This window comes from Tursiops truncatus, chromosome 15, assembly GCF_011762595.2.
Source record: "Tursiops truncatus isolate mTurTru1 chromosome 15, mTurTru1.mat.Y, whole genome shotgun sequence".
Classification (NCBI taxonomy): domain Eukaryota; kingdom Metazoa; phylum Chordata; class Mammalia; order Artiodactyla; family Delphinidae; genus Tursiops; species Tursiops truncatus.
Window position 1 is genome coordinate 71,711,783 of NC_047048.1, and position 27,985 is coordinate 71,739,767.

At 53.9% G+C, this 27,985-nt stretch overlaps 3 protein-coding genes across 6 annotated transcripts; 1 reads left to right on the forward strand and 2 right to left on the reverse strand.

Annotated features, from left to right (window-relative positions):
- Positions 1 to 122: 122 nt before the first annotated feature.
- NEURL2 (neuralized E3 ubiquitin protein ligase 2) lies at positions 123 to 2,209 on the reverse strand. Of its 2 annotated transcripts, none has more exons than XM_004319100.4 (2): positions 1,166 to 2,209; positions 123 to 358 (listed from the first exon to the last, which is right to left on the reverse strand). In XM_004319100.4, the coding sequence occupies exons 1-2, from the start codon at positions 1,905 to 1,907 to the stop codon at positions 243 to 245; spliced, it is 858 nt and encodes a 285-aa protein (XP_004319148.1). In that variant the 5' UTR covers positions 1,908 to 2,209; the 3' UTR covers positions 123 to 242. The 2 variants fall into 2 exon arrangements, with proteins under 2 accessions (XP_004319148.1, XP_073649148.1); XM_073793047.1 differs by having other exon boundaries at positions 1,179 to 2,056.
- On the forward strand, positions 2,207 to 27,943 carry CTSA (cathepsin A). Of its 2 annotated transcripts, XR_012326369.1 has the most exons (16): positions 2,207 to 2,342; positions 2,559 to 2,740; positions 3,254 to 3,365; positions 3,631 to 3,681; positions 3,772 to 3,858; positions 4,088 to 4,243; positions 4,584 to 4,675; positions 5,045 to 5,129; positions 5,693 to 5,784; positions 5,866 to 5,944; positions 6,033 to 6,172; positions 7,165 to 7,240; positions 7,943 to 8,032; positions 8,207 to 8,311; positions 19,558 to 19,715; positions 21,420 to 27,943. XR_012326369.1 is itself a non-coding variant. In XM_033839741.2 (15 exons), the coding sequence occupies exons 1-15, from the start codon at positions 2,289 to 2,291 to the stop codon at positions 8,648 to 8,650; spliced, it is 1,485 nt and encodes a 494-aa protein (XP_033695632.1). In that variant the 5' UTR covers positions 2,208 to 2,288; the 3' UTR covers positions 8,651 to 9,021. The 2 variants fall into 2 exon arrangements, 1 of the variants encoding a protein (XP_033695632.1); XM_033839741.2 differs by lacking the exons at positions 19,558 to 19,715; positions 21,420 to 27,943 and adding an exon at positions 8,567 to 9,021 and having other exon boundaries at positions 2,208 to 2,342.
- On the reverse strand, positions 6,348 to 19,149 carry PLTP (phospholipid transfer protein). 2 transcript variants are annotated; one of them, XM_033839738.2, is made up of 16 exons: positions 19,011 to 19,147; positions 18,286 to 18,396; positions 18,100 to 18,199; positions 17,299 to 17,427; positions 16,580 to 16,735; positions 15,442 to 15,505; positions 15,278 to 15,341; positions 14,311 to 14,402; positions 12,967 to 13,143; positions 12,827 to 12,886; positions 11,381 to 11,545; positions 11,217 to 11,284; positions 10,043 to 10,085; positions 9,865 to 9,928; positions 9,703 to 9,779; positions 6,348 to 9,269 (listed from the first exon to the last, which is right to left on the reverse strand). In XM_033839738.2, exons 2-16 carry the CDS (start codon positions 18,383 to 18,385, stop codon positions 9,138 to 9,140), a joined length of 1,491 nt encoding a protein of 496 aa, XP_033695629.1. In that variant the 5' UTR covers positions 18,386 to 18,396; positions 19,011 to 19,147; the 3' UTR covers positions 6,348 to 9,137. The 2 variants fall into 2 exon arrangements, with proteins under 2 accessions (XP_033695629.1, XP_033695631.1); XM_033839740.2 differs by lacking the exon at positions 16,580 to 16,735 and having other exon boundaries at positions 19,011 to 19,149.
- Positions 27,944 to 27,985: the final 42 nt, after the last annotated feature.

Genomic DNA, 27,985 nt, shown 5'->3' on the forward strand with positions numbered 1-27,985 from the left:
CCACTGGTCTAGGTGATGTCAAAATGCTCTCATTCTCTCGTCTACCCTGCTGACCCCCAGTGATTCTAAAAGAAGTGCCCCTCACAGGCTTCAGGGGCAAGGAGACCCTCCAAGGATCAGCATCAGCAACGACTGTGTTTATTTCCATCCTGGCTGGTATCAGTATGGCCAGCTTCAGGGCAGCCACACCTCTGGGGCCAGGATGCATTCACGTGGCCCTGCTCCAGGGTGGCTGCAGGCCTTCACTCATACTTGCAGAAATCCTTAAGTCCTTTGGGCAGGTGGAGCCCGTCAATGGCCAGCCGGTGCACCACACTCCTCTGGATCACTAGGCGGCACAGGGTCTGCAGGGACGGCACTGTGGAAAGAAGGTTGTCAAAGGCAAAAGGAACGGGAGGGTTGGGCCGAGGCTGAGACCTAGATCTAGGTCTTGGTCCCCTCTTTGTCGTTGACTTGGGCAAGTCCCTTCACTCTCCAGGCCCAGCCTGGCATGGGGCTATTCACAGGACTGAGATAAGCACCTCTTTCGCAACACTTTCCAGTTCTGCAGCCCTATTTCCATTATAGCACCCATCCTGCTCCCTTCCCCCTCGCTTAGCAGCTTCTGGGGTCAGGGGTGGCATCTGATTTACCTGTGCAACCCCCAGCCTCCTGCACAGGCCCGACACAGAGAGGGTTCTCGTTCACTGTATTCGTAAAATGTCATCAGATGGATAAATAAAAGGCTTAACAGGGCTATCATGAACCAGACCTCAGGATTAAGAAGCTCTCACATGGGGTTTAAAAGTGATGCCTTTAAACTGGTATGCCCAAATCGATGAGTATTTGTCTAATAAAAGAGCACGTAATTCTCAAAGAGGACCAAAATCTAAAATCGGTGTAGAATTCATGCCCTAGGTTAATGCAGAAAATATTGCCAAAGCCAGAAAGGGAGTTGGAGGGCATCCTAATCAATCACAGCCAAGATGGGTAAATTGAGGCCCAGAGCCAGGGAAAGTGACTTGTCCAAGATCACAAGTAGAGGCAGAATCTGAAGTCAGATTCCCCAGCTTCTAAAATAATGCTGGACAAACCAAGGCCTTGCTACCTGTTTCAGGAGCCCTAGCAGGTTCCTGTCCCAACAGTAGACCAGGAGGGGTCGCTGCCCAGGGTGTGGGATACCTACAGCCATACTCGACCTGGACCAGGCGCACGCTCTTGGTGGAGGCGAAGACGTCCACCACCGCGTAGAGGGGCTGGGCGGCTGGCAGCCCCCGGGCGCTGGGGCCCATGTCCTCGCCGTTGATGACGATATGCATGTCAGCCGTGCCGTCGGGGCGCGGGCAGAAGAGAACGCCCAGGCGGCTCCGACGTGCAGTCGGAGGCAGCATGTTCAGCTCATAGAGCTGGTCCAAGAGGTGGCTGTACAGCCCGGGACGGCTGCGGCCCACCAGGCGGTCGCGGGGAATGCGAAACTGCTCAATGCACAGATGCGGTTCCACCAGGAGGGCTGGGGGGCAGCTGGGGGCCAGCGCCTCCGCCTCCGGGCGGCCCTCCCGGGGCACGCGGTTGTGATGGCGCGTGATGGCGAAGACCCAGGTGTGGCCGAGGCTGACCAGGTCGGGCAGCGAAAACTCGGGCACGGCGGCCAGACTGGCGGGGTCCAGCGCAGTCAGGCCGAGGCGCAGGTGCCCGCACCAGCCCAGCTCTTTCTCCTCGATCTCCACCAGGAACACCTGGCCGGGGGCCAGCGGCTCGCGACTGAAGCACACGCCGTGGGCGAAGCTCTCCACGCGTGTGGCCCGCGTCCCGGAGGGGTCCACGCGGATGTTGGCACCGTGTACCGGGTGGAAGCGGGTGGGAGGGGGCTCGGGGCGCGCGGGGCCCCAGGGCGCACCCAATTCCACGGGGTCGGAGGCAGCAGCCATCTCCCAGCCATGAGGCAGGCCAGCGGGCGCCGGGGGCTATTTTGGGCAGCGGGCTCAGATGGTGACTGCGGGGGCACCATGTAAGGTACTTCCCCCCTGACTCCCTTCCCCGAGGCTCTGCCCAGGGGTCCTAGCGCCGCTGGCTCAGCCATCCCGCTTAGAACGGAGTCCCCGGGAGGCTGGGGGATCCTGGCCATCCACACCTGGGTCATCTGACCGCCGGCGCCCGGGAAACGACCTGCGAGGCCTACGGACCTTCACCTTGTTTGACCGCCGCCGCCACCGCCCCCTCCGTCTTCCGGGTGCTCGAGGACGTGGGGGCGGGATGGGCAGGAGGAAGACTGTCACGTGACGCTGGAGCACACGTGACTCGGAGTACACATGACTTCCCGTCGCGGGCCACCTCCGGGAGAGCAAGGACGCGGGGCAGCAGAGGTGAGGGGACTCCGGAGGCTGGAAGAGATCCCGGAGGCTGGAAGGGATCCAGGAGCCCCCGGGGCGGGGCGGGGCGCGGCGCGGCGGAGGAAGCTCAGCGGGTGGGAGCTGGGACTGGGCCTGGGCTTCCCTCGCTGATGAGCCGCCAGCTCTTCCCCAGGGGCGGCTGAGCAGCTAGCGAGCGAGTAAACAGCCGGCACCCGCTTCCTGCCGCAGATGGTCCGAGCCGCGCTGTCGCCGCCATTCCTCCTGCTGCTGCTGCTCTCCTGGGCGCCCCGAAGCGAGGCAGCCCCCGACCAGGACGAGATCCAGTACCTGCCAGGGCTGACCAAGCAGCCGTCTTTCCGCCAGTACTCTGGCTACCTCAGAGGCTCCGGCTCCAAGCACCTCCACTACTGGTCTGCAGCCCAGCCTTCCAGGGCGGGGTTGGGAGGGACACTGCGATGCCCACCGGGGGAGATGATAGGGAGGGGGGGGTTCTTTTTTTTTTATATAAATTTGTTTTATTTATTTACTTATTTTGGCTGTGTTGGGTCTTCGTTGCTGCGCGTGGGCTTTCTCTTGTTGCGGCGCGCGGGTTTCTCTTTGCGGTGGCTTCTCTCGTTATGGAGCACAGGCTCAAGGCGCGCGGGCTTCAGTAGTTGTGGCTCGCGGGCTCTAGGGCGCAGGCTCTGTGGTTGTGGCTAACGGGCTTAGTTGCTCCGCGGCATGTGGGATCTTCCCGGACCAGGGATCGAACCCTTGTCCCCTGCATTGGCAGACGGATTCTCAACCACTGCGCCACCAGGGGAGCCTGGGCGTGGGGGTGGGGGTGGGGGTGTTCTTAAGACCCCTGAAGGAGCCTGGGAGCAGGGAGGGCTGGAAGGAGCCCTCCCCCCACCTGCACCCATCCTAGCCTGACTCCCTCCCAGGTTTGTGGAGTCCCAGAAGGATCCCAAGAGCAGCCCTGTGGTGCTGTGGCTCAATGGAGGGCCGGGCTGTAGCTCCCTAGACGGCCTCCTCACCGAGCACGGCCCCTTCCTGGTGAGTGGAAAGCAGCTCGGTAACCCCTGGTAAGGGGCAGGGAGGGGACAGTTCCCAAAGGAAAGAAGCGGGGAAGAAGGAGAAAAGGACTTTGTGATCTTCTGAAGATGTGTCCGTTTCCTGAGCCTCAGTTTCTTCATCTGTACCATTGGCTTGACTATTAGTACCTTTCGGGGATTTTGCCCGATTGTACAGTACTGAGGACGGTGGCCCTTTCCCTACCCCCAGCTGGCTCTCGGGACTTAGCCATCTCTTTCCTCCTCAGATCCAGCCAGATGGTGCCACTCTGGAGTACAACCCCTATTCCTGGAACCTGGTATCGCCGCCTCTGTGGGTCCTGTGGGGGTGTCTGGGCACTGGGATGGGGTGGGGAGCCCTCCTTAGCCCGTTTCCACTTCCCCTGTAGATTGCCAATGTGTTATACCTCGAGTCCCCAGCTGGGGTGGGCTTCTCCTACTCCGATGACAAGTCTTATGCAACCAATGACACCGAGGTGAGTCCGCTGCCTGCCCACGTGCCCCAGCCTTGCTGGGTGGCATGATGCGGGGAGAGAAAGAGCATGCCCTTGGAGTCCATCCGTGGCTCTGTTGTGTGCTAGGTGGTGTGATTTGGACAAGTCACAACCTGTTGTACAAACAGGATGGGTTGGTGTCATTATCCCTGAGATTCTTTCTAGCTCAAACACCAACACTTCCCGATTCCCTCCATCCTGCCATCCCCAGGTGGCCCAGAGCAATTTTGAAGCCCTTAAAGATTTCTTCCGCCTCTTCCCGGAATACAAGGACAACGAGCTTTTCCTGACGGGAGAGAGCTATGCCGGCATCTACATCCCCACCCTGGCAGTGTTGGTCATGCAGGACCCCAGCATGAACCTTCAGGTGCAGGGAGGCTGCCGGAGGGAAGGGAGGCATCTTGGGGTCATAGCCTTGTGGTTAGCAAAGGTCAAACAGGTCAGCGCCTCCATTCCAACCCAGTCTTCCTTCATAACATTCCTGCCACTAGCTGGCCTCTCCCCGGCCTGCGTGCCTTCCACAACAGGGAACCTACTCCTAAAGCTGCCAGCTCCATTCTTTACGTTGAGTGGCCTCCCCCGCCTCCACCCACTCCCACAAGCCAGCCCGGGTTTCAGTTTCCAGACTGCTGAAGGTCTGGGTGCGGGTCAAGGGAGGCTCTTCTTCCTCACCGTCCAGATGAGCTAACGCCCTGGGTGTTTCACAGGGGCTGGCTGTGGGCAATGGACTCTCCTGCTATGAGCAGAATGACAACTCCCTGGTCTATTTCGCCTACTACCATGGTCTTCTGGGAAACAGGTATGGGAGGGGACCGTTGGGCAATCTCTGGGGCGCAGCAGGTCATGGGACCTCAGGTCTGTCCGCCAGGCACATGATATCCTGGGTCCTACCCTGGTTGATGAGCAGAAGGCGGGGCTGGGTTTGCTAGAAAGGTTTTGGTGCTGAAAGGCCAAAGCATAGACATCAGAGTGTAAAGGGACGAAGGAGGGCTGCAGCATGGCCCAGGGCAGCCAGGTTTGGGAGCTACATACCACGCCCTGTGATAAATGTCATTGTTCCCTGGGATTAGGTCCCTTGGGTCCAGGCCGTGACGGGAGGTTGAGAAGATGGGGTGTTTGCCTTCTCTGCCCACCATGGGCCTCAGCAAATCTCACTCATCTCCTACAGGCTCTGGTCTTCCCTCCAGACCCACTGCTGCTCTCAAAACAAGTGTAACTTCTACGACAACAGAGACCCACAATGCGTGACCAATGTGAGGTTCTGCCCCTGCCCTCCGTCACCCCTGACGGCCCCCATCCTGAGAAGGGGACCACATCCCCTTTGGGGACTCGTCCCCCTGTGGTTTCCTATCCTGCACCCTTCAGCAATTCGATGTCCTCTGGGACACATGAGTATGCATGTGTTCCCACACCACTTCCTGTGACTTCCCTGTGAGGGGAAGGGGCTTCTCACTCATCCATCGTCTGCGATGTGCCAGGACTGTGCTCGGCTACGGCAGCGTGGATTGTTCCATCTTCAAGAGTCTCCTTCAAGGGAGATGGTATTAGGCACATTTTCCAGATAAGGAAACTGAGGCCAAGCGTGTCGAAGTCGCTTGCCTGAAGTCACAGTGCTAGGAAGTAGAGGCCTTAGGATTTGGACCCGGGACTAGCAGATTCCTTCCACTGAGCCTCAGTTTCCCTGCCTGTGAAGAAAGGGGGGAAAGGGTAGTGACCAAGAGAAGCAGGAGAGCAATAAATTTTAGGGCGCTGTTGGGGAGGTCATGGGGAGGCCAGGATTCCGTAAAGCATGGTGGCTTTTGGGGTATCATTGCAGCTTCAGGAAGTGTCCCACATCGTGGGCAGCTCCGGCCTCAACGTCTACAACCTCTACGCTCCATGTGCTGGGGGGGTGCCCAGCCATCTAAGGTGGGCCCTGCCGTGTGCCCCTTGGGCCAACCCCAGTCCCATCTGGAGGCTCAGGCACTCATCCCCCGACCTCACTTGCAGGTACGAGAAGGACACTGTCGTGGTCCAGGATCTGGGCAACATCTTCACTCGCCTGCCACCCAAGCAGATGTGGCATCAGGTGTGCAAGGGCCCACGCTTACCTCCCAGCAGGGTGGGGAGGGACAGGGCAGGGAAGCAAAGATCCTGACCCTCTGTGCCCCCCCCAGGCACTGCTGCGTTCTGCGGGAGAGGTGCGCCTGGACCCCCCCTGCACCAACACCACAGCCGCCTCCACCTACCTCAACAACCCTCTTGTGCGGAAGGCCCTCCACATCCCCGAGCAGCTGCCCCGCTGGGACGTGTGCAAGTGGGTTTCTGTGACCGCTTGTGGCCTGGGGGGTGGTGGGCTGTTGTCCCCAGGGATCCTTTGGCTAGGGTTTCTCAGTGGGGACACAGAGGGTGTTTGGGGTGTGACTGAATTGTACAATAGGATGTTCAAGGTCTCTGACCCCCCCGAAGTTGACTGATATTCAGCCACCTCATTCTTTTTTTTTTTTTTTTTTTGAGTTCCCAACCAGGGATTGAACCCGAGCCCTTGGCAGTGAAAACGCAGGAGTCCTAACCACTGGACCTCCAGGGAATTCCCCCAGCCACTTCATTCTTTTTTTGCGCACGGGCTTCTCTCTAGTTGTGGCGCATGGGCTCTATAGTTTGCGGCATGCAGGCTCTCTCGTTGAGGCGTGCGAGCTCAGTAGTTGTGGCACTGGCTTAGTTGCCCCGAGGCATGTGGGATCTTAGTTCCCCGACCAGGGATCCAACCCACGTCCCCTGCATTGGAAGGCGGATTCTTTACCACTGGACCACCGGGGAAGTCCCAGCCACTTCATTCTTAAGCAGCCACATTGGTTGTTAAAGTATCAATTACTTAAATGGTATTTAGTAAAAAGACATTCCCATCCCCAGCCCCTCCCTGACTCCAGTACCACCCTAGGTGCCCACATCTCCTATGACCCCTACAAGTAAGAGGGTGACGCCTGGCACAGCAGGGGCCACTCAGTTCCATTCTGATTGGTCAGCACGAGCCCTTATGCACTCATGCCAGTGCAGCCCAGCCATTGTAACAAAGTGTCCCTGTACATTTCTAAATGGAGGAGAGTTGGGGACCTCTGAATTCCAGTCCCTCCCCCCCATCTAGATAAGTCCTAGAGAGGTTACATGCCCAAGGAGGGACTGAATCCCAGCTATCTGCCTCTTGGGCTGGAGCTTGGGAATAGAAGGGGATAGGGGAGGGCGTCTGATCTATTGTCCCTTTTTCTCCCCCAACCTGGGCCTGGTCTTCCTGCCCGCGTGCTCCTGCAGCTTCCTGGTGAATATCCAGTACCGCCGTCTCTACCAAACCATGTGTTCCCAGTACCTGAAGCTGCTGGCCGCACAGGTGAGTGGGGCTAGCACAGCTGGGTCCACCAGCAGCCTCAGGACCCTGGAGCAGTGTGGCGAGGCGGGGGCTCCTTCAGGGTGCCACTCGGGACAGGGGAAGCTGAAACTCCAAGAAGTGAAGTCACTTGCCCTAGGTCCTGTGGTCAGCAGGGTCAGGATTTGAACCTGGCTCTGTCCCCACCTTATGCTGCTCTGCTGGAGGGGGCAGAGAGGTCCGCGTCAGCCAAGGAGCCATTAGGGTGAGAAGAGCTAGTCAGATCGTATTACAGAGAGGCAGACTGGGGTCTGAGGTGGGAGAGGGCCTTGTCCAAGGTCACCTAGGAGATACTGGCAGAGCTGGGGTAGGACCAGGTTCTGTACAGCACAGTGGTTCAAGCATGGGCTCTGGGGTCAGACTGCCTGAGTACAAGTCCGTTTACTAGCCTACTAGCCAGGTGACTCTGGGCAAGTTTCTCATATATCTTGAGACTTGATTTCCCCATCCATAAAATGGGGTTATTGATGGTATCTACTACCTTCATAGGGAAAGCATTTAGCAGAGCACTGGGCAGGTAGGAAGTGGTCAGAAAACACAAGCGTTTCCTGGTTTATGCTGTTTAGCTGGGCCTCTTGAATTCCCTGAGGGGTAGGGCTTGAACTGGGGAAGGGCTGGGGTTTGGGCTTATTCCAAACCCCCCATTTTTCACCTGCCCTGCTTCAGAAATACCGGATCCTGCTGTACAACGGAGATGTGGACATGGCCTGCAATTTCATGGGAGATGAGTGGTTTGTGGATTCCCTCAACCAGAAGGTGAGCCCGGGGTCCCAGCCCTGGGGTTGGGCCGGTACAGGGGTAGTGCAGCGTGGCTCTGGCAGACAGAGGGGGCAAACCTGGAGGAGTTCCCGGCCCCTGAGGTCTTGCTGGTGGCTGTGAGCAGAGATGACGGGGCAGCTACGGGCTGCTAAGTCTTTCCTGGTGGGGCAGATGGAGGTACAGCGCCGGCCCTGGTTGGTGGACTACGGGGACAGTGGAGAGCAGATCGCTGGCTTCGTGAAGGAGTTCTCCCACATCGCCTTTCTTACCATCAAGGTAGGGCCTGGGCCTGGTGAGGACTAGGGGGGCTGGGGGGATGGGGCAGGACCCACCTGTCCTTTCCTTCTGACCTCCTTTTATGCTGGGTTACCATCTGGCCCGTGGAAGGGCAAGTTTTCGGGGGAAGATGGGAAAAACAGATGGATTGGGGGAGCAGGAAGGTCACTGGCTAGAGGGGTCCAGTAGGATGAAGGAAGCACCCAAGGGCAGGGGTTGTACAGGGAAGGAATCTCACGAAGCTTTGCCCTTCAGGGTGCCGGACACATGGTCCCCACTGACAAGCCCCAGGCTGCCCTCACCATGTTCTCCCGCTTCCTGAATAAGCAGCCATACTGATGACCATGGGAGCAGCCCCCCACTGCCTGATCCAGCCCTTCCCAGCCTCTCCTGCCGGGAGGGAGGTCCTCCTTTATGCAAAATGCCCCTGTGGGGCAGATCCCTGCCTCCAGAACTGACCCCACCCGCCTCCGCAGCCCTGTGCATCCCAGACCTGGCCCCAGCGCCTCACATATACAGTCTGGGGGGAGTTTGCACTTTATAACTCACTGGGGTGAGGCCTGGCCCCCTCCCTGCTTAAAGAATGCCCTCAAGGCACTGATCGCATCCCAGGAACACAACAGAGCTCAGGACAGTCCACGGGGAGGGTGGACGGACTGTAATTGATGGATTGACTGTGATTATGGAATTAAATTGGGTACAGCTTAAAACCCCATCTTCTCTGTGGCACTGGGGGTTAGAGGACACTAGAGGCTGTGATGGGGTGAGGGAGGGGATGAGAGACGGTGGAGTCCTGAATGCAGCTGCGAGGGTCGGGGTTGAGGACTCAGACAGCTGCCATGGAGGGTGGCGGGGCACTGGGTGCTAGGGGGTCCCCGGTGTTGGAAGGCCGGTTCTTCTCAATCACCTCTCGCAGCCCTTTGGCAAAGTGGAGGTCAGCCCCGATGGTGAGGAAACCCTGTGCAGGGAGGCAGAGAAGGGAGTCTCTTCATTCCATTACCGAGAGCAGGGTTTAGAGACGGAGACAAGAGTCCCTGGCCTCAATCTAGTGGGAGAGGTGGAGCAGCAGAGCGGTTCTTATAACTCCCTATGAAGGGTGCTGAAACAGAGGCTGCAGGAGCACAGCCTGTGGAGGTCAAGGAGGGCTTCCTGGAGGAGATGAGCTCTTAGCTAAGACCTGAAAGATTAGTAGGCACTGAGGGTAGAATCAGGGAAGAGTGTTCCAAGGTGAGGACACAGCCGGTGCAAAGGGCTGGACGAATCTGATGTAAGATTAAAATAAGAAGAGGCAGTTGATAAGGGAGAAGCTAGGATCAGGTCACGGAGGGCACACGAGAGCTGTAGAGGGAGGGGAAGGCTCTGCCCTCCTTCCCCATCGCACCCCTACTCACCGCGTGGTTCGTCACCACCTCGCGCACAAAGTCAATACCCTCGGGGAGTGGGATCTGCACCCCACGCCAGGTCCGCTCTGTGGATGGGAACAGCCAGCTCAATCTGGGCCCACCTGGCTCCCCTGTCCTTTCCCCCTCCCTCCTCACTTCCCCCAGCCCTACCATTAAGCATGGGCATCACCCCAATCTGCAGCATGGTCTTCAGAGGGGTCTGCAGTGGGATCAGCTGGGAGGGAGGAGGGAGGAAGTTAGGGCAGCCTGTAGAGGGTGGGCTCGCCTTCGCTGCCCACCTCAATCCCAGCCCTGGCCCGCCCCCCCCCCGCCTCAATTCCCAGCTCACTGCCAGCGACTCTAATGCAGACTGGTTTGAGTAGATTCGGAACCTGTGGGGAAAAAAGAAGGGTCCAGTGGGCACGAGCCCTTGGAAGCTCCACCTTCTCCAGGCCACTCAGGCCTCTACCCACCCAAAGCCCCTGAGTTTCAGTCTTACATGTTACACCTACAAACCTTTCCAGGGGGTTCTACCAGTTTCCAGGTGTGTATCCTTGGGTGAGTCATTTTTCCCTCTTTGAGTCGCCTTTTCTCCAAGTCTGCTACTTTTTTTTCCAGTTTTTTTTTTTGTTTAATTTCAAGTCTGCTACCTTTTATTTGTGGAGTACCTCCTATAAGCTAGACTTATGCTGATGGCTTTACATGTGTTGTTTACGTTTATTTAGCAAAACTTTCAGTGCTTACTCCCTGCCAGATACTGTGCATGTTAAAAAGTTAAATATTATTAAACTATCTTAAAATGCCACCTCATAACAACCCTAAGAAACAGGCACTATTACAATTTGCACTTTACAGAGGAGGCAAATGAGGCCCAGAGAGATTAAGTAATTTGCATAAGGTCACATAGCTGGCAAACTGCAGAACCTGTCTCCAGAATCTAGACTCCTAACCTCACCCTGCGTTATCTCATTTAACTCCCCAGAACAACGCTGTCCAATAGAACTTTCTGTAAAATGTTCTGTATCTGCACTGTCCACACAGTAACCATTAGCTACATGTGGTTATAGGAATGAACAACTGAGGAGCTATTTAATTGTAATTAAACGTAAACAGCCACATGTGGCTAGTGTCTGCCTCGTCAGACGGCACGTCCTTGGAAAGTAGGTGCTACTATTTTCTATATTTAATGCATGAAGGAAACGAAGCTCAGAAAGATACAGTGACTTGTTTTAAGATCACAGAGCGAAGATGTGCAAAATCCTTATTTTCGTGCACTTTGCTGTGTGACTGTAGGTGTGTCATTTTAACCTTGCTGGGCCAGCTTGGTCATCTCTCATAATACCTGCTCTGGGTGGTGAGAATGCAGAGAAACTACACTAAAATGAAACACTTTTTATGCGTTAACAAGACCCCAGCTCTCCAGTGGCTTATAGGTATGACTGCATTTTAGCTCCCCAGTATTTTTGGGCAGGTGTGATTATCCTGAAGACACTGAGGCTCAGAGAGGTTACAGGCTCGCCCACCTGCGCAGGTCCAGCTGTGTGCGCAGCACCTTCCCCTGGAGTGCCATCTTGGCACTGAGACGGGCATCCTGTGTAGGAAGGTAGGGAGAGTGGTGTTACGGCCCCAAAGGGTGTCCGCAGTCCTCCTCCCCGATCCGTCACAGCCCCGACGCTGGTGTCCGTACCATGGTCATGCTGGACAGCTTGACCTCGGGCTGGTCGGGTGGGACCAGGGCGATTGTGACACTGGCAGTGACAGAGATGGTGGTGCCCGAGGGCTTGATGGTGCAGCGTGGTGGCGCCGTGACCCGCAGCTCCAGCTTCAGTGGAGAGTTGATCACTGCCGGGCTCTGGGGACAGAGCAGGGAGGACAGGTCAAGTCCTCCTCCCTGTTGAGTCCCCGGGGAGGAGGGGGTGGCTGTACTGTCTGGGAGCCCAGAGACACAAATGGGAAGACTGGTCTGGCTTCTGGAACCCTCCAGAACTGTGTCCAGCCTCTGCCTTTGCTCAGACAAGGGGATGTTTCATTCTAGGAATGCCTCCTTCCTTCTCTTTCTGCTTTCCTGAGTTCTCAGTATTCAGGACCCATCTCCAATCCAGACTCCTCCGGGACAGTCTCTTTGCATTAAATATCCCAGGGAACTCCCTGGTAGTCCAGTGGTTAGGACTCGGCGCTTTCAGTGCCGTGGCCCCAGGTTCAATCCCTGGTCGGGGAACTAGGATCCCGCAAGCCGCACAGCGTAGCCAAAAAAAAAATCTCAAGCTTTGTGCCATATCTCTTTTCTTGAAACTGCTGAGCTATTTCTTCTACAGGCAGTGTAGTGACCAAGTGCTTACTTTTCACCAAACACTTCACGTGTATTAGCTCATTTAAACCTCACAATAACTGTGTGAAGCAGGTATTAAATTACACCCATTTGTGAGATGGGGAAATTGAGGCACAGAGAGGTTAAGCAACTTGTCCAAGTTGTTATTTAGTTGCAGAACTGGGACTCAGGCCCAGGCAGTCTGGCAATAGAGTCCATGCTCTTAACAACACTTGGCCACGATCATGATGACGACAAGGACAGCATTCAGAGCAGCTGGTGTTGACTGAGCACTTCCTCTGTTGTTGTAATTGCTCCAAATGTATTAATTCATTTAATCTTCATGACAACTCTGGGAGGTTGCATAGTATAGAGGAGAGAGGCAGGGTGACTTGGAATCACACAGATTCCTATCTGGGTTCAAATCTCAGCTCCATCATTTACAAGGAAGAACCAAGGACAGGTCCTTTAATGATCACTGAACTATTTCTTTAAAAAATGTAACTCCCCATTAAACAAGCGAAGATAAGCAAAAAGGATAATACATCTGTCGCTGTGAAAGCCCCTACCCTGGCCGAGCTTGGGTTCTCAGCCCACCCTCATCATGGCTTCGTGAAGGAGACGGAGCGGGGGCAGGAAGCCCCCTTCACAGACCTGGAAACAGGCTTGGCCAAGCGAGCGGATGTGGCCACAGGCAGGAGGCCAGGCCTTCTGTCTACTCCACAGCTGCCACTGGGGGCTCTACTTGCCTCACTGGTCCCATCACGGTGTGCGGATGGCGTGCCCACCCCCCTGGCCAGGTTCCTACCTCCTGCTGACACTCACCAGCAGGATGATGTTCCCAAAGTAGGTGGCTCTCAGCAGCATGTCCAAATCATGGGGCACCTGGACCAGGGAATTGGGGATAAGGCAGAAGTTCCATCACAGGCCCCTCTTGCTCATCCCACAAACAGACCCTGGCATACCTTGGCCCCCACCAGCGACAGCTTCAGGGCCCCTGCCTGGAAGTAGCTCTCCATGGCAGAGTCGAAGAAGAACTCAGAGAAGGCCACGTATACCATCCGCTCTTCCTCGGGCAGCTGGGGCTCCACCGCCCGATTGTGCAGGCTCCAGTTGCCCTCGGCCAGGGGAAAGAAGGCCCCCTGGGGTTGGAGGATCAGGGTCAGGGCCAAGGCAGACTAGCCCAGCACCCAGATGTCTCCAGGCCCTGTGGGGATGGTGGGGGGTTGGACCCGGTTGCTGTCCTTGGGGGACTCAACAGGTACTTTTCTTAAAAAGCATGGGAAGGAGGGTAGCAGGAGTGCTTCAAGGGAGCAATCCCATCAGACTGGAGAAGGGAGGCTCAGCAAAGGGTTCAAGGAGGAGGTAGCACTTGAGTGGGCCTTGAGACTAGATAGTAGTAATGACGGCAGCTGCTAGATGGTAGACGGCAGACTGGATGGTAGTAATGACGGCAGTAATTACATACACAGTAATTCTTCTGTGCCCCTTACCTAGACCAACTCCTTTAATCCACATAACATCCCATGAGATTATTTTCTCTTTTTTTTTCTTAATTGTTTGGCCTTGCCATGCAGCATGTGGGATCTTAATTCCCTGAGCAGGGATCGAACCTGTGCCCCCTGCAGTGGAAGCATGGAGTCTTAACCACTGGACCGCCAGGGAAGTCCCGAGATTATCTTTTCTTACTGTATTATTTCCATTTACGTATGAGGAAACAGGCATAGAAAGGTTAAGCCACTGGCTTAAGATCACACAGCCAGTAAGTGGCAGAGCTGGGAGCTGACCTTCAGGCATTCTAGCTCCAGAGTCTGTGCTCTGCAATTCTGCTGCACTCCACTGGGAGGGGCAATGGTAATGGCCACATACTAGTTGAGTGGCCTTGGACAGGTGCCATCGCCTCCCTGAGCAAGTCTCCACATCCCTAAAATGAGTATAACGTCACTGCCTGATTTACAGGGTTGTGAGAGGATGAAATGAGATTGTGTGCGTTAGAGCTGAATGTTCAATTCCTTCCGGGAAGATGGGGGAAGACAGCATGAGCAAAGGCCCTGAGGTAGGAAGCGAAGGGCATTTTTTGGAACTAGTAGCTGCAGGGGAACAGGATGAAGTGAGAAAGTTGGGGCCAGACAAGATGAACAAGGCTGAGTGCCAGGCTCAGGAGTTGAACCTGATTCTGTAGCCAGTGGGAAGCCACCGCGTCCCCAGCAATGGAGGGGCCACATCAGAGCTGTGCTTTAGGGAACTAAAACCAGCATTGTAGGGGAGAAGGAGGGGGTCTGGTTACACACACCAGCCAGACAGCTCACCCGGAATTCCATGTCCAGACTGCTGGCGGAGGCCACGGGATCCTTCACGAGGGAGTAGTCAATGCCAACGAGCTCGTCCACAGCACTGCGCACTGCGGGGAGGGGCTTGAGTCCCGCAAAGCTGTATGATGCTGGGCAGGGTGCCTAAGCTCTCTGGGCCTCAGTTGCTCGTTCATAGAATGGTGATCCTAATACTTCCCTCATAGGGTTGTTATGAGGATCAAATTAGTTTTACGTGGAAAGCATTTAGTGCCTGGTGTGCAGGAAGTGCTCAACAATGTTAGCTATTATTATTGTGGGAATTTTGTGGTGGTTTTTTTTTTTGGGGGGTGGGGTGCCACACTGGGCGGCTTTCGGGATCTTAGTTCCCCGACCAGGGATTAAACCCAGGGCCACAGCAGTGAAAGCGCCGAGTCCTAACCACTCAACCGCCAGGGAAGTCCCTATTATTATTGTTGTTGTTGTTATTACTACTATTACTACTATCAGTACATAGGTTTCATCAAGTCACTAAACAAGATGGCAAGGGATTCCCTTCTCTCATTGGTTTCCCCTGCCTTCTCCTTCCTGTCCTGTGCCCCTTGTATGTGGCGTGATGATCTCATAGCTTAGGAAAAGAGAATTCACGTTAATTGAGCTCCTATTAAGTGCCCGGTGATGAACACAAATGAGGCCCCAACAGCAAGCACATATTAAGGATCTTGACAGCCATGCCCTCAGTCAACCCTCAGCAACCCGGGGGAGTGGTCCTCAGCCAGGCAAGGAAACCAAGTGAGAGAAGTGAGTACTTACCTTGGGTCACGCAGGAAGGCAGAGGCCACATTTGAACCCAGGGCTGTCCCATCACAGGGCTTGGAAGGGGCCTACTCAGGTGCTACCTGATAGCTGCGCACCCAGCCTCCTCCCCAGCCCCACTCCAGACCCAAGGCCGGGCCCAGAGCTCTCCGTCCCACCCGCACCAACTCACCAGGCACGGTGTCCAGCAGGGAGTTGAGAAGCACGGTCCCTGCATGGTAGAGCACGGGGCAGATCTGGGAGGTGGGGGCCAGAGTCAGGGTCTTCGAAAGAGAGGGCATGCCCACCCCCGCTGTCCCCCAACACCGTCTGCCCCCCACTCGCCACTGCCCACACCTGCTGGTTGAGGAGGAAGCGCATCCCTGAGGTGATGAACGTGGAGAGGAATTCATACACCTTCCTGTGAGGAGAGGAGAGGCCAGGTGAATCCAGACCCTGCCCCACCCCCAACCCAGGTCTGGGAGAAATCACAGCATCCAGAGATGGTGAGGGGTGGGGGGAATACCCCTACTTTGACTTAAATTACCACCTCTTTAGTGGAGGTTTTCCATGACTTGGGCTCAAATCCCCTTCTCCAGGCTGATTCTCAAGACCTCCTCTCCCACCCTCTCCCCCACCAGCCAAATGAATCTACCCAGAGTTCCTCAAATCTCCTCTGAGCATCCTCAGCTCCATATGCTTACTCATGTCCTCCCTTACACCCTCAATGCTCCTGTCCTGTATTTCCCCGTCTGGGTGCAGATGCTTCCTCTTCCAGGCAGTCCTCCTGGATTACCCTCCTCTGAACCTCCCTTCTCCAGAGTACTTTCTTGGTCCCTCTCTCAAGGCCCCAATGACAAATGTTTTGTCCCTCCAGTCAGGCTCTGTGCTCCTTTTTAAATCCTCAGGGCCTGGCATACACTTTGTTGAATAAATAAAAAATTGACCAAATTGGCCAACACCAGATAATAAATCCACCATTTTCTCTCCCCCACCCTCTTCCAGAACCAGCACAAATTCCCCTTCTCAGCCCCAAACCTGGAACTATGTTATTATTTTTGTTATTAGTAGTAAGAGCTACCACTTATTGAGAAGCAAGTACACACCCAACCAAGTACACCACTGTGTACGCTGGTCCTCTCAATGGTTATTATTGAGAACCAAGTACACACCCACCCGAGTACACCACTGTGTACGCTGGTCCTCTCAATGGTTCTTATCTAAGTGGCTAGCCCATACTATATGTCAGGTACTGTTCTAAATATTTTTATATAGATTAAGATAAACAGTCCTCACATCTCATAAAGTAGGTCCTATTACCATCCCTATCTTACAGAGCTTCAGCGACTTGCCCAAGGTCACACAGCCAGGAAGTGGTGGCGCTGAGATTTAGACCCAGTTAGTCTGACTCCCAAGCCTGCACATTGTGCGTTGCACTAAGCAGATGGGCTATGGGTCTCAAATGGCGTGCACTGGGCTTGGGGATGGGGCTTACTTGAAGGTTCCCCCAAAGGCTGCATGCATTCTGGAGACAGAGGCCTGGCAGGAGACGTTGGATACTTTGATCCGGCCAGTGGGATCCCGGGAGAGCTGCAGAGCGGTGTGGATGGACACACCCTCGGCAGAGGCGTTGATATATCCCCCATCGTAGCTGCGGTGGGGGTGGGGGTGGGAGGGTTAATGTTCACTCTGGCTTAGAGCTTAACCAAGTCTTCACTGCCCTCCTCCCCACCCCTCTACATCATGACTGCTCTTAATAAGACTTTATTTACTTCTGCACAGTATACCAGACATTCTATGAATTGGGTAAGATTGTCCCTATTGTACAGATGAGGAAACTGAGGCTCAGAAAGGCTAAGGGGGACTTCCCTGGTGGCACAGTGGTCAAGAATCCGCCTGTCAATGCAGGGGACACGGGTTTGATCCCTGGTCTGGGAAGGTCCCACATGCTGCGGAGCAGCTAAGCCCTTGCGCCACAACTACTGAGCCTGCACTCTAGAGCCCGTGCTCCACAACGAGAGAAGCCACCGCGATGAGAAGCCCGCGTACCACAACAGGGTCAACCCCGCTCGCCGCAACTAGAGAAAGCCCGCGCGCAACAACGAAGACCCAACGCAGCCAGAAAAAAAAAGGCTAAAGGATTGCCCACAGCTCCACAGCACCCCCAGTCCTCCTGATCCGCCCTCCACTGCCCTGAGGGTGCCGGGTCCTCACAAGAACCAGTAGAGGAGCTGTCTCCGGAAGCGCAGCCCCAAGGAGCCATTGTTGATCTGTAGCATGAGCTCCTGCTCTGGCTGGAAATGGAGCTCAGAGGATGTCAGCTGCAGCTCCATGACCTTCACCCTGTGGGAGGAGACCTCAGGGTCAAATTCAGGACCAAGAAAAGGGGACCCCACCCAACCACAGCAAATTCATTCCTTCCTCTTCCAGTCCAGGCCTGGGGAAGCTGGCGTGGGTAGAATGAATTCTTCCATTGCCCCTCACGTACCCAACCTGTGCTTGGGTGGCGAAAACTTGGACTTGGGTGGGTCAGAGACTAACTTCTCATGACCCAGGTGTTAAAGGTGAGCTTCACCCCCTCTTTTAGAAGTCTTCCTTCCCTTCCCCACCCTGGGATTGCTAGACCCTGTCCCCACTATCCTAAACCACAGGCCTTTATCTCTGGTTCCTCTGACCTCTCCCATTAGCTCCACCCGGGTGCCCTACATCCCACTCTCATCCACCGGCAATTTTCTTGACTCCGCCTCTCTGGAACTCTTTGGCCAGCCTCAGTTGCACAGGTTAGGCTTCACTTTTCTCGGTCCCTACTACATTTTTAGGCCACGCCCACCTCCTTGGTCCCGCCTCTGTAGGCAGTCTAGGCCTTTATCTTTTCGGGCCTCATTCAGTGTCTTAAGTCCAGCCTCCTCGATTTGGCCACGCCCACATTACGCTCAGGCATCCTGTCTTCGAGACTCTAGGTATTTCCTAAGCCCCGCCCCCTACCAAGACCCCGCCCCCTCGGCCCCCACTTACTCAGAGATATTGTAGTAGAAGTGGCCTTCTCGGCCCCGCACGTCCGGAATGGTGATGGTCTCCAGCTCTTGCTCCAGAAAGCGCAAACCCTCCTGCTTCACTGAAGCAGCAATGAGGCCCTTAGCTCCTGCACGCCCTGCCGGTGCGACTCCTCCCACAGCCGCCCCGGCCCGCCCCCACTCTTACCTAGCTCAAGCGCCTTGGAGGTGATGCGGATCTTGCAGCCGGGGAGCTCAGCCTGAGCGCCTGCCAGCAGCGCTAGAAACAGGGCTCCGAAGAGGGCCATGGCGAGCGGGCCTGGGGGTGGGGTGGGATCGCGGGAGTCATCCGGGCCTCTAAAACCCACTCCTCGGATGGCCAACCAAAAGAGGGGGTTGGCCAGGATCGTTAAGCTTGAGATAGCTCTTCGGGGAACTTGGAACCAATAACATTGCCTCCATTTGACAGACGCGGAAACTGAGGCTCAAGCGACGTGCGCTCTGGCTCCCAGAGGATTTGGGGCACGGGGGAGAGGAAGGGGACCTCCTCGGCTCGCTTTTGCAACGACCGCATGACGAGTTTGGACCTCCCGGGGACCAAGCCCCCCCTCGCCCAACAACATCCCTCTTCCTCTGCGGCGGGCGGGCGCGGCTTGCACGTTACCATGGGAACGGCTGCACGCGCATTCCTCGGGGGTGGCTTGCGGTCTCCTAGGCCCCGAGCCGGAGGAGCCAAGGGAGAAAGCTGCCGGCCCGACCTCCGGCTCCCGGGTCTCCCGGCTCCTCCAGGTCCTAAATACCTGTCGTCGGGCTTCTGCCTGGTGCCCCCCGTTTCAGCGCCCTCCTTCAGGGGCTCTCTTCCCCACCCCGGGCTCAGTAGACCACGCGGCCGGGCGAGGGTCTGGGGGTGGATGGGGACGCGCCGCAACTCACTCAGAGGTGGAGCTGGTGGTCGGCGCGGTCACGTGGGGCGGCGGGCAAAGCAGGGGATCCAGGCGGCGGGGTCTGGCGGGCAGCGCTGTTCCAGCCGCCTTTATAAAGACGGGCCTCCCCGACCCCCCTCCTCTCTCCCACTCTCCCCTCCTCCTTCAGGGGTTGGGAGGGAATGGGGCGGGACGCTGGCAGCCGGGAGGGTGGAGAGGGCTGTACGGAGCCCCGTGACAAGCCTGGCCGTTGTCAAGACAAGTGGGGGACCCAAGCCCGGCAGGAGGGAGGGAAGTGCAGAAGTCGGCCCGCCCAACCCCAGTAATCCCTGCTTTGCTGGGACCTTGGTTCAAATTCCTGTTACCCATCTCCTCCTGCATGATCCTGAACAAGTCATTTCACTTGGGTTCCTGAGCCTCAGTTTCCTCATCCAGCAAAATGTGTGTGACAATAGGAACTACCTCTTAGGCCCAGGGCAAGCCACAGAGTCAATGCCCAAGGCACGTTTTTTTCCTTCCCTTCCACCCAGAATCATCTCAGTACCTCTCTTTGCCAGGTTTCACTATGGGAAGCCCCACGGCCACCCCACGCCCACTGTCTCTGTGTCACTGCCTGCGGACCTTAAGGACCCAGGGACCTCTCCCACTGGGGTTCATCCAAATACTGCCAGCCCAGGAAGACAGCACACAAGCTGCGGGAATCACCTGGAGAGAGGTTTGGCATTTCCCCAGGGACTGTGGATTTTTGGTGAGACTTTGGAGCTAGGTTCTCTGCACGTGTACTGCCTATCGGTGTTCCCAGCTCCTAGGATGGGCACAGAGTGGGTGCTTGCTACCTTTTTGTTATCAAATGCATGAAAGTGGAAAGGAGAAACGATGATTAATGTCTGTTGAACATGTATTTAGCACAAAGCACGAATCCAGGCATGATGAGCAATTCCTCCTAATTTGCCCAGAACTTTCCCAGATTTTGAAACAGAAAGTCTCCCTTCCAGGGAGCCCCCTCAGTCCCAGGGAAACCAGGATGGTTGGTCACCCGAGATCTAGATTAACTTGTTTTATCTTCTTTTATTTATTTATTTTTTTGTTTGTGTTTACTTTTGACTGCGTTGGATCTTTGTTGCTGGGCGCGGGCTTTCTCTAGTTGCGGCGAGCGGGGGGCTACTCTTCGTTGTGGTGCGCAGAGTCCTCATTGTCATGGCTTCTCTTGTTGCAGAGCACGGGCTCTAGGTGCGCGGGCTTCAGTAGTTGTGGCACGCGGGCTCAGTAGTTGTGGTGCATGGGCTTAGTTGCTCTGCGGCGCGTGGGATCTTCCCGGGCCAGGGCTCGAACCCCTGTCCCCTGCACTGGCAGGCGGATTCTTAACCACTGCGCCACCAGGGAAGCCCTGTTTAATCTTCTTAACAACCTGTGAGGTTGGCATTATTATGAACCCTCTTTAGCAGGAAACTAGAGGTAAAGACAATCCTTGGCTACTACTGGGGAGCTCAGAGACTGTTCATGGCAGGGTGGGAGGTCAGAAGTGAGTGTTTACAGCCCAGTAGTTAAGTGCTTTGACTGTGTTCGAAGGGTTCAAATCCTAGACTGTCAATTTTTAGATATATGACCTTGGACCCCTTACTTTAGCAGCTGTAAGCCTCAATTTCCACATCCTAAAATGGATACAATTGGATTATTGCAAGAATAAATTAAACAGGCATAGTGCATGTGCCGGGCATGATAACGGCACACCATTAACGCCATTAACCAATAAATGCTAGCTAGCTATTGTGATTAGGGGCACAGATCACAAGCAAACAAGGCAGAAAGGGTGTAGGAGGGGAACAGAGAAAGTGCTAAGGAGATCCAGAAGAGGAAGTGCCTATACGCCTTTGAACTCTAGTAACCCTCACTCTTCCCGGAGTCTGGCTGAAGCAGAAAACCTGGTGAATGTTAGTTTTTCTTTCCTCTCATTTTCTTAACTGGAATGCAAGCTGTCTTTGTATCATTGTTATCTCTTACAGGGTCTTGGCCCCTGTAATTTACTGTCCCCAGAGCAGCCCCAGTGAACTTTAAATGTAGCAGTGTGACACTGGGCCAGTGGTTTAACCTCCATGGGCCTTTGTTTCCTCATCTATAAAATGAGGACAATCAAAGTACCTCCTTCTTAGGGTGGCTTGTGAGGATTAAATGAGTTAATGCATGTAAAGGGCTTAGTAAGCACCTGGCATTTATTAAGGGCTCAAAAAGTCACTACAATTATTAGCATCATTTAGCCATCATTCAGTGGCTTTCCACCACACTTGAAATAAACTGCCTCCATGCCCTGATTTCTAGACACATGAAAGGACCTTTTCCTGTCTCCTTTCCCACCACTCTCAGCTTTTTCCTTCTGCTCCAGCCACACTGACTTTTTTTTTTTTTTTTTTGCGGTACGCAGGCCTCTCACTGTTGCGGCTGTAGAGCACAGGCTCTGGATGCGCAGGCTCAGCGGCCATGGCTCACGGGCCCAGCCGCTCCGCGGCATGTGGGATCTTCCCGGACCAGGGCACGAACCCGCGTCCCCTGCATTGGCAGGCGGACTCTCAACCACTGCGCCACCAGGGAAGCCCCCACACTGACTTTTTGGTTCCTTGAACATGCAAGTGAAATTCTTTGCTCAGGTCCTTTGTAGTTGCTGTTCCCTCTGCCTAGAATGCTTTTCCCTCTGATCCTCTCATGGCTTGGCTCCTTGTCATTTTGGTCTCGGCTTAAATGGCCCTTCTTCAGAGAGGCCTTCCCTGCCTACCTAGGAGTTAACTCTCAATCACATCAGCCTGGTTTATTTTCTTTATAGATCTCATTCCTATTTAATATTGGTTTATTGTCTGTCTCCGTGAGAGCTGGGATCTTGTTCACCACTTATTTCGGTGCTAAAACAGTGCCTGGTACAGATCAGGTACTGAGTATATATTTGCTGTGTGACTGAACTGGTTTTGGAGCCCTTGAGTATCTCCGGGGAGCAGGCGATACCTACACCACCCCGGGATTCTTTACCAGCTCCTGCCTCTGTGAGTTTCAGTCAGACTGACTCTAAGCATAGCCTTGACCTGGGCTGGCAGACGAGAAGGTATAGTCTCTGATCTTGATTTCAGGGACTTGCCTACTCAGCCTGTCCCTCTCTGTCACACGGATTTCCCCTCTCTCCCACAATTTGTGCCCCCGACCTCACACTTCAGAGTGACACTGTCAGATGTGCAGCCCCACGCGGAGTTTTGGCAGCCTTCCCTGAGTCCTCACCGCTTGGCCTGAAAGATGGAGCGATCAGAATCCCCAAATCCCTTTCCACTTTCACTCCTGGATATGAGAAGATAAGAGAAGCCTTCTCAGCCCTCAAAGTGACAGGAAAGAAATGATTTTCTAGCCTTTATTTTGCACCCAGCACAGTGATAGTGCAAAAAACCAGAATAGCAAAGCTGTTAAGTACTGTGGATCCAGGCAGACCTGGTTCAAATCCTGCTTCTGCCATTTTCTAAAGCAGAGGTCAGCAAGCTTTTCCTGTAAAGGGTGAGATAGTACATATTTTAGGCTTTGCAGGCCCTTTAATCTCTGTCACAGCTCCACTCCACTACTGTAGCATGAAAGAAGCCATAAACAATACTATAAGAAAGAGTATAGTTTGCCTATCCCTGTTCTAGAATAAATTAAAATAAATTAAAAAGTAAGTCTCTCTATGAGCCTCAGTTTCCACATCTGTAATGGGATGATCTAATACCTGCCTCCCTCCCTGGGTGGCAGACTTTGATGTCACAAAGTATAAAGTGCTGAATCTAGTACTTGGCACACCAAAGGGCTCAATAAATGTCTCTGGTTATTAGTATCAAGCAGTTGTTTGACAAACAAAAAGTGCTTTGCAAATAGGAACTCACCGAAACCTCAAAACATCCTGCAAAATAGGTACGTCATCATCCCCACTTTACAGATGTGGAAACTGAAGTCCAGAGAGGTGAAGTAATTAGCTCAAGTCAGTCTGGCTCCAGGGCCCACGCTCTTCACCACTTCAGTCTATCGTCTTTCTTTCTTTTTTTTTTTTTTTTGCGATACGCGGGCCTCTCACTGTTGTGGCCTCTCCCGTTGCAGAGCACAGGCTCCGGACGCGCAGGCCCAGCGGCCATGGCTCACGGGGCCCAGCCGCTCCGCGGCATGTGGGATCTTCCCGGACCGGGGCACGAACCCACCTGTGTCCCCTGCGTCGGCAGGCGGACTCTCAACCACTGCGCCGCCAGGGAAGCCCTATCGTCTTTCTTTTTGAATGATCCCATTTAATCCTCACAGCCATCCCTCGAGGTAGCTAGTATTGTCCCTGTTTTGCACATTGAGATACTGAGGTACAGCAGGAGGAAGTAACTGGTCCCAGTAAATAAACACAGGCTCTACTGACCACAGTTTACCAAGTTGGATTTCTACCCAAGAAGTCAGCACTCGGATAGCCCAGCTCCCCGCTCCCTCTCCCTTTCTCCAGCTGTGTTTTCTTTGGACACTTGCATGGCTTGGAGAAGCTGCGTCAGCCCATCTCTCCTTCTGACCACTTCCCCACCCCCAAGGCCCACCCAAGCTACCCCTCAGGAAATCATCCCCCTCCCTCTCACTCTGCCTGAGCCCACGAGCCCCGCAGCCTGTGTGCGCGCTGCTCAGCGTGGGTGTGCCTGGGAACGTGTGATGGGGGCCCAATTGGAATGAGGGGAGGGGTGCATTGTGGGGGGAGCATATGTCAGATTGGGAGACCCTGATTACGTCTCTGCAAGCCACCTGTTTCCAGAACGCAGCTGGACAGAACTGCCCCCATGGAAACCAGACGTTTACCAAATGGACAGAGAGAAATAATGGACCAGGGCTTCCTGGGTTCAGCCAGGGTGGAGCTGTTGACTGCCTTTCTGTGACTTCTAAAACTTGGAGACCTGGTCTTTTGGTTTCTCCTTTTCTTTCCCATTTCCTCCTTTTTCGGGGGAAGGAGCTGGCCATTTGGGCCTCGAAGGCCCTTCCAGGTTTGAAACTCAAGAATTCTAACGCTTCTTGTGGGGTGCTGCTTCCCCAGCTCCTGGGTCCTTTGCACCCCATCCCCAGTACCTTTCCAGCTCAGCTCTGATGTTGACCTCGGGCAGCTCACTTATTCTCTCTGATTTCTTCTTCGTTTTCTTCATGCTGCACCTTCCTTTCAGTTTCTATGCTTCTTGCAGCCTGTGAACTGACTCTGAGTCACGGGGGCCTCTCTCTCCATGGTCCTCTAAGCCTCGTGCTCCGGCTCGCATTAGTCACTCCGCATGGGCTTCTCACCCTCTCGGCGATCTGAGGACATGCTGGAGGATCCACAGCAGTGCTATCTAGATGTTTGGAGTTCATAAGCCAGTAATAAAATTTCGTAGTACCTGAAGGGAGGGGACAAAAAGATGTGGTGACTTGTCCTTTTGCTAATAAGGATGGGCCACCTCTTCGGCCTAAGCTTGTCTCTGTTTTTGCAGGGACTTCCTAAAGGTTGCAAGAAGCATCCTGAACATTACAGCATCTTGAATTTTTCCGAGATGCTCTAATACTAGTCTCAGGGGCCCAACATACACAGGCTTTGATGTAACAAGGATGGCCAACTCCCCAGCTTTGAATCATGAGGACATTGCAGTCCCCCCACCCCCCAGCCTCCCTCCTCTTCCACCGAGCTAGATCTCTATTTTAGCCTCCCCACCTCTCGTCCTAATTCTGCTCCTCTCCCAGCGTTCTCCATCTCAGGGCATGACACCATCCTTCACCAAGATGCTCAAGTCAGAAATGTAGGCATTGGGAATTCAATGGTCCAGTGGTTAGGATTCCACACTTCCACTGCCAGGAGCCTGGGTTCTATCCCTGGTCAGGGCGCAGCCAAAAGAAAAAACAACAAAAAAACAGGCGTCATCCTTGCCTCCTTTTTTTCCCCTCCTACCTCATGTCAGCAAATGCTGGTGTCTCTAACTTCAAAAGGTGTCCCACATCTAAACACATCTCTCCATTTGCACCCACACCAGTCCAAGCTGTTTTCCTCTTTTCTCTGGACAACTTGCCTCATCTCCCCACCTCCCTATTGCTCCTATAGGTCTAGTTTCCCTGCACCAACCAAAGTGATCTTTAAAAAGTAGAAGTCGGGGCTTCCCTGGTGGCTTAGTGGTTAAGAGTCCGCCTGCCAATGCAGGGGACACGGGTTCGAGCCCTGGTCCAGGAAGATCCCACATGCTGCAGAGCAACTAAGCCCGTGCACCACAACTACTGAGCCTGCGCTCTAGAGCCCGTGAGCCACAACTACTGAGCCCGCGTGCCACAACTACTGAAGCCCGCGTGCCTAGAGCCGGTACTCCGCAACAAGAGAAGCCACCGCAATGAGAAGCTCATGCACCACAGCGAAGGGTAGCCCCCGCTCGCTGCAACTAGAGAAAGCCGTGTGCAGCAATGAAGACCAGTGCAGCCAAAAAATAATAAATTAATTAATTAAAAAAAAAAAGTAGAAATCCGTAGCGTGTTACTACCCTGCTCAAAGCCCTCCTCCATTCTCTCCCCATCGCATGCAAAATAAAACTCGGACTCTGGCCATGACCCCCCAAAAAACCCTAGGTGATCTAGCTCTTGCCTACCTTCCTCTCCAACTCCACCTTCTACCACTGTTTGGAACACACCAAATCCACTCAGTCTCAAGCTTTCCACAGACTCTTCTGTCTGCCAGAAACATCTTTGCACACAGACCTTTGCATGACTAGCTTCCTTCACTGACTCAGATCTCTACTCAAATGCCACCCCCACTGAGAGGCCCCCTCCGCATCATTACCTGTCCTTCTGTTTAATTCTTTATTGTCTGTTTCTTCCAGGAGACTGTCAGCTCCATGGGGGTAGGAGCCTGACACTTATTCATAGCTGTATCCCTAGTGCCCAGGGTCTGGTACCTGGAAAGTGGGTGGTTATTATCATCTGCAGACCCTCCAAAAGGAGGAGATATTATCACCGACTGTGTGGCCCTGGCCTAACTCTCCCCTGAGCCTCTAAGCTCCCTGTGCTTCCTCCTGGCACCGCCAACCTCCTTGTATTTCCCCGGGGTTATCTGGAGCTGGTCTGCAGCCAGAAATGTCATAACTTTCCTAATCTCTTGAGAGGCCTGAACAATCCCTAAAGTCGTGGGAGGTGACCCATTAGGATCTCATCTGGCTGCGCGGAAATCAGGACCCCTGGACCCAACCCGCTCCCAGGCCCCTTCACCTCACATTCCAACAACCCATCTACTCTGGGACTGCGCGTGCCTTCTTGAGAGGTTTCTTGTTTCTCATCCCCAAGCCCCTATATTTCTTGGTGTGGGAGAGGCCGCTGGCCAGCTTGAGCTCCCTCTCGGTGAAGTCGGACAGAACTTCAGGCCGAAAATTAGATCACTGGCTCTCAACCCATCTGCACATTAGTAGCTTTTCAAGTAGGGAGGTTTCTGCTTCGTTTTGTTATGTTTTGAATACATATGCCTGGGCCGCAACCCACAAGATTCTGATTTAACTGGTCTGGGACGGAGCCAGGGCATCCATGGGTGTTTTTTTGTTTTTGTTTTTTATTAAAGAGGCGGATTTTGTTTTAAATTATTTATTTATGGCTGCGTTGGGTCTTCGTTGCTGGGTGGGCTTTCTCTAGTTGTGGCGAGCAGGGGCTACCCTTCGTTGCAGTGTGCGGGCTTCTCATTGTGGTGGCTTCTCTTGTTGCGGAGCATGGGCTCTAGGCATCCGGGCTTCAGTAGTTGTGGCACACGGGCTCAGTGGTTGTGGCGCATGGGCTTAGTTGCTCCACGGCATGTGGGATCTTCCCAGAGCAGGGCTCGAACCCGGGTCCCCTACATTGGCAGGTGGATTCTTAACCACAGCGCCACCAGGGAAGTCCCCGTGGGTGTTTCCAAGAAGTTCCTCAGCAGGGACTTCCCTGGCGGAGAGTGGTTAGGACTCCTTGCTTTCACTGCAGGGGACACGGGTTCGATCCCTGGTCGGGGAACTAAGATCCCGCAAGCCGCGTGGCGTGGCCAAAAAAAAAATAATAGTAATAATAAATTTTAAAAAATAGTTCCTCAGCATGATATAATATAAAAGACTGACAATAATAAGTATTGGCGAGGACGTGGAGACATCAGAGCCCTCATACTTTGCTGCTGGGGATATAAAATGGTGCAGCTGCTTTGGAAAACATCTGGCAGTTTCTTAGAAAGTTAAACATAAATGTACTATATATACAACAATTCCACTTCTAGGCATTCACTCAACAGAAAGGAAAACATATGTTCACACAGCACCTGTACATGAATGTTCACAGAAGCACAATTCATAATAGCTAAAAAGTGGAAACAATCCAAATGTCCATCAGCTGGTGAACAAATAAACAAAATATGGTCTCTCTGTACAAGGGAATACTGTTCAGAAACAAAAAAGAATGAGCTACTGATAAATGCTAAAACCTGGATGAATCTCAAAAATACTGTTCAGAAACAAAAAGAATGAGCTACTGATAAATGCTAAAACCTGGATGAATCTCAAAAATATTCTGCAAAGTGAAAGAACCAAGACATAAAAGCTACAGTTTTTTTTTTTTTTTTTTTTTTTTTTTTGCCGTGCCGCACAGCTATGCGGGATGCGGGATCTTAGTTCCCTGACCAGGGAACCCGGGTCACCTGCAGCGGAAGCGCAGAGTCCCAACCACTGGACCACCAGGGAAGTCCCTGTATGATTCCATTGATATGAAAGGTCCAGAAAAAGTCCAATCTATGGAGGCAGAGAGCAGATTAGTGGTTACCTGGGACTGGGGCGTGGAAAGAGGGGTTGACTGCAAACAGGAACAAGAGATCTTTTAGCAGGAGATGTTCTGAGTTGTGATGGTTGCACAACTGTGTAAATTTACCAAAAACCACCGAATTGCTATTTGAAACAAATAAATCTCATGGTATTTAAATTATACCCAAATAAAGGGTTGAGATCTCTGGGTTAGAAGCCAAGT

Bases quoted from the DNA above. Each gene is read 5' to 3' on its own strand.
- NEURL2 (XM_004319100.4), bottom strand. From the start codon at position 1,907: ATGGCTGCTGCCTCCGACCCCGTGGAATTGGGTGCGCCCTGGGGCCCC. The intron at 359-1,165 runs GTAGGTATCCCA...TTCTTTCCACAG, and splicing joins GGTCCAGGTCGAGTATGGCT to TGCCGTCCCTGCAGACCCTG.
- PLTP (XM_033839738.2), bottom strand. From the start codon at position 18,385: ATGGCCCTCTTCGGAGCCCTGTTTCTAGCGCTGCTGGCAGGCGCTCAG. The intron at 15,506-16,579 runs GTAAGCCCCATC...CTCTCCTCACAG, and splicing joins GCCTTTGGGGGAACCTTCAA to GAAGGTGTATGAATTCCTCT. The intron at 9,780-9,864 runs GTAGGGCTGGGG...TCCCATCCACAG, and splicing joins GGTGATGCCCATGCTTAATG to AGCGGACCTGGCGTGGGGTG.
- CTSA (XM_033839741.2), top strand. From the start codon at position 2,289: ATGACTTCCCGTCGCGGGCCACCTCCGGGAGAGCAAGGACGCGGGGCA. The intron at 3,366-3,630 runs GTGAGTGGAAAG...TTTCCTCCTCAG, and splicing joins CCGAGCACGGCCCCTTCCTG to ATCCAGCCAGATGGTGCCAC. The intron at 8,312-8,566 runs GTAGGGCCTGGG...TTTGCCCTTCAG, and splicing joins TCGCCTTTCTTACCATCAAG to GGTGCCGGACACATGGTCCC.